This window comes from Trachinotus anak, unplaced genomic scaffold (genome assembly GCF_046630095.1).
Source record: "Trachinotus anak isolate AG129_WGS33_773 ecotype Australia unplaced genomic scaffold, CSIRO_AGI_Tana_v1 ptg000014l, whole genome shotgun sequence".
In the NCBI taxonomy this organism is placed as follows: domain Eukaryota; kingdom Metazoa; phylum Chordata; class Actinopteri; order Carangiformes; family Carangidae; genus Trachinotus; species Trachinotus anak.
Genome location: NW_027273865.1, coordinates 10,135,413 through 10,147,883, shown reverse-complemented (window position 1 = coordinate 10,147,883; position 12,471 = coordinate 10,135,413). Strand labels below are relative to the sequence as shown.

The 12,471-nt window shown below is 39.8% G+C and overlaps 3 protein-coding genes across 3 annotated transcripts; all 3 read right to left on the bottom strand.

The window, feature by feature from the left end:
• Positions 1-199: 199 nt before the first annotated feature.
• Positions 200-2,468, bottom strand: LOC139632044 (odorant receptor 131-2-like). Its single transcript, XM_071496778.1, has one exon. It carries the CDS (start codon positions 1,536-1,538, stop codon positions 630-632), a length of 909 nt encoding a protein of 302 aa, XP_071352879.1. The 5' UTR covers positions 1,539-2,468; the 3' UTR covers positions 200-629.
• Positions 2,469-3,769: 1,301 nt separating this feature from the next.
• Positions 3,770-7,966, bottom strand: LOC139632363 (odorant receptor 131-2-like). The gene is made up of 2 exons (XM_071497273.1): positions 7,654-7,966; positions 3,770-7,207 (listed from the first exon to the last, which is right to left on the bottom strand). The coding sequence occupies exon 2, from the start codon at positions 5,643-5,645 to the stop codon at positions 4,737-4,739; it is 909 nt and encodes a 302-aa protein (XP_071353374.1). The 5' UTR covers positions 5,646-7,207; positions 7,654-7,966; the 3' UTR covers positions 3,770-4,736.
• Positions 7,962-12,038, bottom strand: LOC139632362 (odorant receptor 131-2-like). The gene has a single exon (XM_071497272.1). It carries the CDS (start codon positions 11,900-11,902, stop codon positions 10,976-10,978), a length of 927 nt encoding a protein of 308 aa, XP_071353373.1. The 5' UTR covers positions 11,903-12,038; the 3' UTR covers positions 7,962-10,975.
• Between the last annotated feature and the right edge of the window lie 433 nt (positions 12,039-12,471).

Below are 12,471 nucleotides of genomic sequence, written 5' to 3'. Positions count from 1 at the left end.
GGCCTGTAGGCTCTAACCCCCTACAATCCTGACCAGTATAGCTGACAATAGATGGATGTATAAAAATACAACATAGGGCTATTTAATTTCAGTTGGTGAGAAACATGACTGATAAGAACAGAGCACACAATTATTACAAAGCAGGTATATTTTACAGGCATTTGTGCTTGTTTTGCACACATTTCGGAAAAAGGTGGCCACAGTTTGAGGGTATTCAAAAAGCAAGATGCAACTTTCATATTATAGGGTGACAAATAACCATAAGCTTTTATTGTTACGACAACTCTCCTTTCAACGCATACCTGACATTAACATTTGTAAGTTGGTTATTAGCTGCACAGATCAATAGTATTTAGAGGGCAAAGACTTGTTAAATACAGTATATAACAGACAAGAGTAAGAATTTTTTTAAGTGTCCAGGTTAAACTGTAGTTTTATAATTTGCCAACAGACATTATATTGTATGTGGGGTTAGTTTGTTATTATGTATTCATCATAGCAATGTAATCAAAGTCATGCTCATGATTGGAGATATATAAAAATAGAAATGTAATATTAGCAGAAACAGAACACAGTTAAAACATGCCTCTAAATCATGACTATAGCAAAACAGAAAAGTAAGGCCACTGTCAGGGGCAGAAAAAGATGTAGCTTTTCAGTTCAAGAAAAAACTTTTCATCCCTGAGACCATAAACAAGAGGACTCAGACATCTTGGAGCTAGACTAAACATTATGTAATTAAAATACCTGACTTGAACAAACAACATGAAATCAATCTGAAGGACAGCTCTTTCTATAAATGGACACCACAGCTGGATGAGACAGAGCAGCAGCTGGAAACCATGAAGAACCACTGTTCTGAGCCCTTTCCATGTTGACTTTTTATCATCTCCTGATGCAGCTTTGGCCACTTTCATTATTTTAACATAGGTAAACACAATTATGACGCACATGACCAAGAAGTAAAACTGACTTATAGCTGACCTAATGTGATCCTGCCATCTGTGAACAAAAAATATCTCCAGAGAGCATATTTTGAATTGTGTGTAGAAGCTAAGGGAGACTGACGCAATAAAAGTGGAGAGAACAATAGAAATGGTTATAAAGCTCAGGCCATGAATGATGAGGATGCAGTGAATAGTATTGCATGGGGAGCACAGCTCTCCATGACGCAGGGGCATGCAAATGGCCACATAGCGCTCCAGGGTCATTGCTGTCAATGTAAATGGTGTGACTGTATAATACAGATATAACATGAAACAGAGAATGATACACAGCCCAACTTGCATTGTGAAGCGAAAATAGCTCAAAATGAGCAAAATATCAGTTACTAATAGTATCATGCTGTCAGAGAGTAATGCAACAGCAAATAAGATGTAACGTGTTGTTGTGTAGAAGCACTCTTTTTTAAAAAAGGTTACGATGAGCAACATGTTGATGGAGAGAAAGATCATCACCAGGATCTGCACAATAATGACCTGGTCATTGATCTGTCGATGCAGAGACTCACCACCAACAACTGAGTAGTTATCTGCCATATAGTTTCTAAGCAAACACAAGTTTTTGAGGCACTGCCAAAAGTCAAATCAAGTGTCATTCTCTAATGCACCTGTCAATAGAAAATTAGATTTTTGTTAAAAAGGTGAAAAAAGTTAAGTCCAATGCTAAGCTTCTCTGAATACAGCAATTCACCAAGCCCACCAGGTTATTCCAAAGATGAATGTCTTCTGCTGTGCAGCCTTCTGAGAGAGGGTTGTGTCTGATGACTTTAAGGACCTGAACATCCAAAAATAACACCAAATGAAACTCACTGCTGACGACACTGTTGTCATCACCATTTACTGCTCGTCCCCCTCATTAGATATCTATTGTTAGTGCCTCAGAAGTGTGAAATTACCTCAAAGAGTCATAATAATAGAGACTCACCCACTCAGTAGTTGACACATCAGAGTATGGAGTCACATTAAACATTGCGCTTGAAGTCTCACCACCCTTCATGCTATGAATCATTTCCTGCTTCACCGGACCAAACTCATACCTCTGAAAATTTAAATAATCTAGATAAGCTAGCTGTCTCTGGTGTTGTTTTACCAATGCTTTTGTGATATTTAAATTACTTAACTGATAAAATATTATGTTTGGTCTCAAAGATCAGGTTGTGACTTTCCAGGGTTTTAGTTAGCTTAATTTCACATTTTCAGCAAAAAGCTCTGACACAAAGAGAAAGTAAAGCTGACGGAAGTGCAGCAAGTGCAGTTTGTAAAATAAGATACTTGTCATACTTCCAGCATTAACCTATGAATGACTGTAGAACCCGATAATGTAATAAATCCCCGATAATGTAATAACCCCAATAATGTAATAAAAAATTTCACTTTTTCACTTTCACATTTTCAATCCACTCAAGTGAAATTTTTTAGTACATTATTGGGGTTATTACATTATCGGGGATTTATTACATTATCGGGTTTTACAGGGACCAAAAATGAATTCTTTTTTTTTTTACATTTATTCATTTTTGTATGTCTATATTTATTTATTTATCTATTCATTTAAATATTAATTCATTTATTTATTTATACATTTAATTATGTATTTCAGTGTCCGTTAGTTAATTAGCTACCTCAGGCTAAAGCCAGATTGGTTAAAGCGATTGGATGGATCTGCTCCTACTGCTTTGACAGCTACATAGGATCTTTGTGCTTCTACTGTTGTCAACTTAGCTACTTTGACACTAGAGTTAGCAACCTTTCAGATCTATTATAACTCTTGGGACAAACCTTCAGTATTTTCCATAAAGGAGAGTCAAAGTACACTACTGCAAGAGGCACCTCTCTCTGTGTCTACTGTGCTAGTCTCCCACCTCTGTCAAACAAACACAGACATCTTAGACTTTTGGGAGTAACATTGCTATCTTGTTAAATCAACAATGTAGAGTTGTTCTCACAATGACATTTGACTCCCTGTATCACAATCATCTATTTTTTAGCAATACCTCCCTTGTAGTTGAATTAAGCTCTCAACTTTAACACTGAAAATCTAACACTTTTGATTTTGCTGTGTAATTAGGCTGTTGATCATCATTGAGTCATTTTAGATATTACCCTTATCCAGTTCTACTGTTTGCAACATTACAGATGCTCAGTTTCTTGGTTTTGTCTGAATAGTTTATTGTTATGATCATCATTTTGCATCATCATCCACAGGTTTAGAGTTGCACAACTTACACACTATGTTTTCATTTATAATTTAGTGTGGAAATTTCACAATCAAAATTCAGACACTGATGTTAAATGAGTTCTTCAAAAAACCACATGTGTTGTCTGTCCCTACCCTCTGATACAACCCATGTCTTCTCAAATAACGTCCCTTTGGTGGCAGGTGTACTGGACCTTTGTCATCATAGTTACAAAAATAATTATGTCGTTAAGTTTGTGGACTGGTCACTGTTTCAAACAAGAGTCCCGTGTTTTGTGGAGGGACCACACAACATAGATGTTGTGGCTCTGGAGGTTGAGCAGGTTTTTGACTAATTGGAGGGTTGGTGGTTCGATTCCCAATTCTCCAGTATCCATGTTGAAGTGTTGATGGGAAAGATGTAGAAACCTTAATTGCCCCTGATTTATCATCTGTGTGTGAGTGAGCTGAATGAATATGTGTGTGTGAATGGGGTTTGTGGTGTAAAGTGCAATGTCAGTACAGTCCATTTATCCTCCATCCACTCCAACCTTCTCCTAATGCAGACTTTACTGCTCTATGTACTCACCTGTCTTCCCCCTTTACTCTTGTCATAATTACTGCAGAACGTAACTATGAGTCATAATAAGCTGCTTGCACTATTGACTGATGAGTTTGATTTCCCAGGAGGTCAGGCTCAGTAAAATGGCAGCCAGTTAATATAGTGCACAATATAGTTCATAGAGAGTGAATTTGGATCCAGCCTTTTGCATGTTGTATATGGAAAAGCACAGATGAAATTAAAAACAATAATGCCTCGGTTCTAAGAGAAATGGGACATGTACAGTAAATATGTATGCAGCATTTATTCATATTAATTTGTAAAACCTGTGCTTTTTCTACTGTGACAAGTCAAAATGTTGTGAAAAAGGCCTGTAGGCTCTAACCCCCTACAATCCTGACCAGTATAGCTGACAATGGATGGATGTATAAAAATACAACATAGGGCTATTTAATTTCAGTTGGTGAGAAACATGACTGATAAGAACAGAGCACACAATTATTACAAAGCAGGTATATTTTACAGGCATTTGTGCTTGTTTTGCACACATTTCGGAAAAAGGTGGCCACAGTTTGAGGGTATTCAAAAAGCAAGATGCAACTTTCATATTATAGGGTGACAAATAACCATAAGCTTTTATTGTTACGACAACTCTCCTTTCAACGCATACCTGACATTAACATTTGTAAGTTGGTTATTAGCTGCACAGATCAATAGTATTTAGAGGGCAAAGACTTGTTAAATACAGTATATAACAGACAAGAGTAAGAATTTTTTTAAGTGTCCAGGTTAAACTGTAGTTTTATAATTTGCCAACAGACATTATATTGTATGTGGGGTTAGTTTGTTATTATGTATTCATCATAGCAATGTAATCAAAGTCATGCTCATGATTGGAGATATATAAAAATAGAAATGTAATATTAGCAGAAACAGAACACAGTTAAAACATGCCTCTAAATCATGACTATAGCAAAACAGAAAAGTAAGGCCACTGTCAGGGGCAGAAAAAGATGTAGCTTTTCAGTTCAAGAAAAAACTTTTCATCCCTGAGACCATAAACAAGAGGACTCAGACATCTTGGAGCTAGACTAAACATTATGTAATTAAAATACCTGACTTGAACAAACAACATGAAATCAATCTGAAGGACAGCTCTTTCTATAAATGGACACCACAGCTGGATGAGACAGAGCAGCAGCTGGAAACCATGAAGAACCACTGTTCTGAGCCCTTTCCATGTTGACTTTTTATCATCTCCTGATGCAGCTTTGGCCACTTTCATTATTTTAACATAGGTAAACACAATTATGACGCACATGACCAAGAAGTAAAACTGACTTATAGCTGACCTAATGTGATCCTGCCATCTGTGAACAAAAAATATCTCCATAGAGCATATTTTGAATTGTGTGTAGAAGCTAAGGGAGACTGACGCAATAAAAGTGGAGAGAACAATAGAAATGGTTATAAAGCTCAGGCCATGAATGATGAGGATGCAGTGAATAGTATTGCATGGGGAGCACAGCTCTCCATGACGCAGGGGCATGCAAATGGCCACATAGCGCTCCAGGGTCATTGCTGTCAATGTAAATGGTGTGACTGTATAATACAGATATAACATGAAACAGAGAATGATACACAGCCCAACTTGCATTGTGAAGCGAAAATAGCTCAAAATGAGCAAAATATCAGTTACTAATAGTATCATGCTGTCAGAGAGTAATGCAACAGCAAATAAGATGTAACGTGTTGTTGTGTAGAAGCACTCTTTTTTAAAAAAGGTTACGATGAGCAACATGTTGATGGAGAGAAAGATCATCACCAGGATCTGCACAATAATGACCTGGTCATTGATCTGTCGATGCAGAGACTCACCATCAACAACTGAGTAGTTATCTGCCATGTAGTTTCTAAGCAAACACAAGTTTTTGAGGCACTGCCAAAAGTCAAATCAAGTGTCATTCTCTAATGCACCTGTCAATAGAAAATTAGATTTTTGTTAAAAAGGTGAAAAAAGTTAAGTCCAATGCTAAGCTTCTCTGAATACAGCAATTCACCAAGCCCACCAGGTTATTCCAAAGATGAATGTCTTCTGCTGTGCAGCCTTCTGAGAGAGGGTTGTGTCTGATGACTTTAAGGACCTGAACATCCAAAAATAACACCAAATGAAACTCACTGCTGACGACACTGTTGTCATCACCATTTACTGCTCGTCCCCCTCATTAGCTGTTTATTTATAGTGCCTCCGAGACTGTGAAGTGACCTCAAAGAATCATAATAATATTTTTTAGTAGACTTAATGTTGCATTGTATTATTGTAAAAAGTACAGAGTGTACTGCTTTTTAAAATGTAAATGTTCTATAGATGACACAATTAATGATATGTTGATCATTGTTGTATTACTTTATTTATTAAGTATTTAGCTCAGAAAAAGTATTGCAGATGCTCAATTTTCTCATTCTTGTTTCTCCATAGTTTATACTCACAAACAACAGGTGAAAAGCCAAAATATCCAATAATATTGGAATCCTTGCATTCAGAATGAAGTAAAATCAAAATAAAATTTACCTAATTTAAACACCCATTTGGCAGTTCATAGTTAATGTTATAAGATCGCCTTTATTAGTCCCACAGTGGGGAAATTCACTCCCTAAAATACTCCCTTTCTGACATTCAACTTAACAGTAAGTTTAGTGTGGCATTCTGTGCTTATAGTGTAACTTGGGGTGTAACATGTTACCTTGTATGCCACAAAAAGGCTGCAGCCATTTTAATGCCATAGAATGAAGCTGATACACTTTCTCATGCGTGTGCGCGCATACATACACACACACACACACACACACACACACACACACACACACACACACACACACAAACAATAGACAGAGAAAGAGTGTGTCTGTCAAACAACCAACACATCAGGTCCTGCAGCCTGTAATTAATTTCTGTCTCTGTGGGCTTTTGCAGATAACATCAAATAAGAGTCAACAGATTTACAAAATGAAATGGTGCTGGGGCCTTAAAAATACCCTCTGGACATGACAGTTTGTAGTCATCAAGAAAACTGAAAGATTTCTAGTAGCAAACAAACACTGACTGTAGACATATTGGTCTCAGGAACTTGTAATATGGACTGTGGAAGGGCTGTGGTGTGTGGGTTCTCAGTTTGGACCCCTGTGCAGAATCAGACTCAAACAAACTGCTGTGGTGTAATAAAGATTTATTGTGATTATGGATAAGTAGAATATTCTCCAGGAAAAGAGGGAAGCTGGAATCTGTGGTCTCAAGGGAATGGTAGTAGGTATCCACTGGAGAGTGATGTGGACCGCAATGGTCCTGCAGCATGAAGAAGGCAGGCATGGCTGGGTTGGAGGTGCAGCATGGCTATGGCAGGTGAGTTGTGTGGCAGGGTGCAGGCAATCCGAACAGGGGCAAGCAGCAGCACTAGAGCAGGAGAAACCCTGGAGAAGGGAGAAACACGGGTGAGCAGTAGTAATCAGAGGAAATGAAATAAAACGTTATACCAGGGAGGTGAATTGAGGCCCCTGGTCAAACACTATGTCGCTGGGAATTCCATGGATGCGGAACACATGTTGAACCAGTGGCTGTTTCTGAAGAGGGAGACAAAGTGCACAGCCTTGGAAAATTCAAGGTGTTACCTCCAGAGGCAGGCAGACCAGTGATAGCAGTGGTAGCTGATTGGAAACCTTACTTTGGGCACAAACAGAGCAGGCAGCTACGAATTCTCTCATATCTCGTGAGATGGTGGGCCACCAGAACCGCTGTCTGATGAAGGAGAGGGTTTGGAAGACGCTTGGGTGGCAGGTTAACTTTGATGAGTGCCCCCACTGGAGTACCTGGGAACGTACAGGGACAGGAACAAACAAACAGTTAGGAGGACCATTACCTGGATCTCGGTGAGTGATTTGAGCCTCTTTCAGCAGCATTTCGATTTCCCAGGTGGTGGCAGCAATGACACAGGAGGCTGGCAGTATGGGTTTGGGTGGAGGACCAAACTTCTCTCGTTCTGTTTGACGGGACAGGGCGTCAGGTTTGCTGTTCCGAGAGCCCGGCCGGTAGGTCAGGGTAAAATTGAATCTGTCAAGACCAGGAATGGATGTTCAGCCCCTCCAGCCAGTGCCTCCATTCCTCCAGGGCCAGGACCACCACCAGAAGCTCCTGGTTCCAGACATCATAATTCCTTTCTGCAGGGGACTGACGACGGGAGAAAAAGGCACATGGATGCAACTTTTGATCTTGGGGTGACCTTTGAGACAATACCGCTCCAACCCCAGTGTCTGAGGCATCTACCTCCACCTCACACTGCAGGGTTGGATCAGGGTGCATGAGGATAGGAGCACTGGTTAACAAAGTCTTTAAATCTCCAAAAGCCTCCTCAGCTTCAGAGGACCAGGAGAATGGGAGCGACATGGATGTGAGTCTTGTTAAGGGTGCAGCCACCTTACTATAATCCTTGATGAAGCGACAGTAGAAGTTGACAAATCCCAGGAAACGCCGGAGCTCCTTGCAGGTTTCTGGTTTAGAGCTTCTCCACAATGTAACCTATAAAACTCTCAGAATCCCAGTGAAACATCTCAGCCTTTACAAACTATTTGTTTTTTGAAGTCTCTGGAGAACTAACTGTACTTGCTGCTGATGTTCTTTCAGGTTACGGGAGAAGATTAGGATGTCATCCAGGTACACAAAAACGAACCTGTTTAACATGTCTCGCAGAACATCATTAATCAGGGCCTGAAAAACTGCTGGGGCATTGGTAAGACCGAATGGCATGACACAGTACTCAAAGTGACTGATGAGAGTGTTGAAAGCTGTTTTCCACTCATCCCCCTCTCTGATTCGCACTAAATGGTAGGCATTTCTAAGGTCTAATTTTGAGAAGATGGCGGCTTGATGGAGTGTACCAAAAGCGAAATCAATGAGGGGAAGAGGGTACTTTACTTCAATGTTATTTAAGCCGGTGTAGTCTCTGCAGGGCCGCAGGGATCCATCCTTTTTACTCACAAAGAAAAACCCTGCCCCTACTGGAGATAATGAAGGTCGGATGAGTCCAGCCGCCAGGGATTCATGAATGTATTTCTCCATGGCCTCCCTTTCAGGGCAAGGGAGGTCATAAAGGTGGCTGGTAGGGAGAGAGGCTCCAGGGACAAGATTAATTACACAGTTGTACGGGAGGTTTTAGGAGTTGATCATTTTTTAACTGCAGGTGAGTAATGAGCAGGTAATGGCGTAAAAGCTTCAGCAATAGCATGCAGCAGCACTGGTTGACTGAATGAGACTGGTTTGAGCAGGGACACATGGAAGAGTGAATTTCTTTTTTTTCCTATACTTTATAGAAAAGGTCTTGACCTCCTCCAATTGGAAAGTGTCTTGAGATAACTTCTGTTGTGATTTGATTTAATGATTGGAGAGGGATGGAAGACTGCTCCCACATGAGCACTGCTTCGAGCAGGGGAGGAATTGAGTTGGCTCACCAGAACTCCTCCAGTTTCTGTTGAGCCTAAGCTTTTGGCATTTGGGGGCAGGATGAGACGACGTGTCCACCTTGACCACAGTAGATGCAGCGACCTTCCCTGACTCTCCGCGGGAGTGAGTCGTGTCAAAGTGCATGGGCTCCTCTCCAGAGTTGGTGGGTGAGTTTTTGAGGGGAGAGTGTGAAAGTGTGATGCAGGTGAAGCCCGTTTGAAGGGTGATTGGACCTGGGGAGCTGGATGCAGGGCTTGCAGACAATTAATTTTCTCTCAACGTCTTTCTCTCATTCGTTTGTCTAATCTGGTGGCAAGGGGAAGTAAAGCCTCAAGAGACTTCATCTATCAAAGCCAACTCATCTTTCATATTTTCTGAGAAGCCATGAGTAAAAATGCAGGATTCTAAACTCTAGAGTATTTGGTGACTGATTTCAAACCTTGGTGGAGAGACAAGAGTTTATTCACCATTTAGCTGGTGTGTATCAAACTTTCCCTGCCTCTGACACCTATATTTCCAGTGGTCCTCCGACTTAATGAACTTTATTCAAAATAAGTTACATCTTATTACAAACTTCTAATCATATAATTCTATTCCTCAAACTTGAACATAGTTGATGTATTATAAGTGCATAATTCTACATTTCATATACTTTGCAGTGTAGAATACATCTTAATCATGTTAGATCACATAATACATTGCAGGATGTATTTTTAAAGATGCTTTGACCACTTTTTACAATACATGGTACTTTTTAGTGAAAATTACACAACAACACATGGTCCATTTTACGCTGAGCTGAGTGACAGTGGCACTGAGGGCCTTCAGGTTTTCCATGACATCCAAGAGAACTCTCTCGTGTTGTCCAACCGTAGTTCCCTGAGCGGCTAATGTTTAGTGAGGTGCATCTGAATCTCAGATTGTTCTGTTACAATTTGGTGTATTGTTTTTTTTGGAAATTAGCAATTTCAGCAATTTGAAAAAATGCATTTTTGTATCTGTGTGTTCCCAGGAGCTGCGTGTATAACCATCACAGTGAGGACAAACATAAAAGTGGCCCAGTTACATGTGGAGGAAGCACTGAAACAGAAACACCAAAGATGTTAATTTGTATGAGACCAATATGTAAAGGTCATGATAGTTTCTGCTGGGCAATGCAGTGGACTGCAGGGCCATGCTTGAATTTTAATTTGTGATTAACATTGTCACATTCATGTTGTGAGAGTAGAAACATACAATTAATGTTTGTTTTGACAGGTTCTTTTATTGCGAGTAAACATAAACCCAAAACTGATCCGGAAGACCCTGGAATCTATAGAACAATAGCAAGATGAACTAAGACCCAGATCTTGGAAATGCACTTTAAACATTGTTGATTTGCCTGCAGAAAGGGCCGTTTTGCACATTCTGTGGAATAATGAGTCACAAACGCTTGTCCCATGCGTCCTCCATCTCTTCCTTTATCACAGCCATCATCTGTTTGTCAGCGTTTTCCCACAGCTACTCTTCAATCATTCAGAGTTATATGCAAAACATTTCAGTTTTTTTCCCTTTCCATCATTCACACCCAAAAACATGGGAAAAGAAGGCCTTGGTTCCAAAATAATACAATAATTACCATTTAAGTATTTAGAAAGGGATTTACAAACACACACAATTATTTCCAATATGTTTTAATGAAATTACAGTTTAAATAAATTATTGAAATGTGAATTTCTGTCAGAAAATAATTAGTCTTAGTCTAGTCAAATAACATTTCTTTTACACGAGCCACTGAAGGCATATTTTTTCAGTGCCTGAGAAAAAAGTTCATCTCTAAGGCCATAAATAAGAGGACTCAGACATCTTGGTGCAAGAAAGAAGAATATGTAATTAATGTACCTGACTATAGCAAACAACCTTAAATTAATCTGAAGTAGCCAAGTCTCTATGAATGGACACCACAGCTGGATGAGACAGAGCAGCAGCTGGAAACCATGAAGAACCACTGTTCTGAGCCCTTTCCATGTTGACTTTTTATCCTCTCCTGATGCAGCTTTGGCCACTTTCATTATTTTAACGTAGGAGACAACAATGATCATAAACATGACCAAGAAGTAGAACTGATATACAGCTGACCTAACATGATCCTGCCATACATGTAAACTAAACAATTCGAATGAACAAACCTGATATTGTTTATAGAAACTAAGAAATGCTGTTGCACAGAACATGGTGAAAATAACAATGCAGGGCACAAAGCTGATGCCATGGATGATGAGAATACAGTGCACAGTGCTGCGTGTGGAGCACAGCTCTCCATGGCGCAGGGGCATGCAAATGGCCACATAGCGCTCCAGGCTCATTGCTGTCAGAGTAACTGGTGTGAGTAAAGTGCACAAAAACACAAAAACACAGATAATAATACACAACCAAACTTGCATGGTAAAGCGAAAATAGGTGAAGAGTAGCAGGATATCAGAGAAGAATAACAACAGACTATCTGACAGCAATGTAACAGCAAATAAGATGTAACGTGTTGTTGTGTAAAAGCACTCTTTTTTAAAAAAGGTTATGATGAGCAACAAGTTGATGCAGAGAAAAATCATCACCAGGATCTGCACAATAATGACCTCATTTTTTATCCTTTCAAGCAGTGACTCACCATCAACCAGTGAGTAGTTCTCTGCCATCTAGTTTCTAAGCAAACACACACATCTCTAATACACCTGTCAATAGAAATTTAGATTTTTATTACCAACCGATTAAGAAGAATGTCAAGCTTCTCTGAATACAGAACTTCACCACACCCTCCGTGTTATTCCAAAGATGAGTGTCTTCTGCTGAGCTCTGTGCCGCCTTCTGAGAGAGTGCTGTGTCTGATGACTTTAAAGACTAGTACATCAAAAAATAACACCAAATGAAACTCCCTGTTCACTACACTGTCGTCATCGTCACTTACCGTTAGCCCCCCTCATTAGCCATGTATCGTTCTGCAGAGACTGTGAAGTTACCTCAAGAAGTCATGATTTATTTTAATCCCTTGTATGCTGGTATAGGCCCTGAAAAACAGCCTGTACTAGGGAGTACATGTACAATGATGCTGCCCCAAGGTTGGCATGTGGGGAAACAATCTCTAAACTGGTTAAAATCTGCCTCCAGCCAGTTGGTTAGCTAACAGTCTATTCCACAGTCTGCTAAAATTCTGAATGTTCAGATTTGAGTCAGCTAACCTACAGCTTGCACTCCGGTCAGCTGGCCC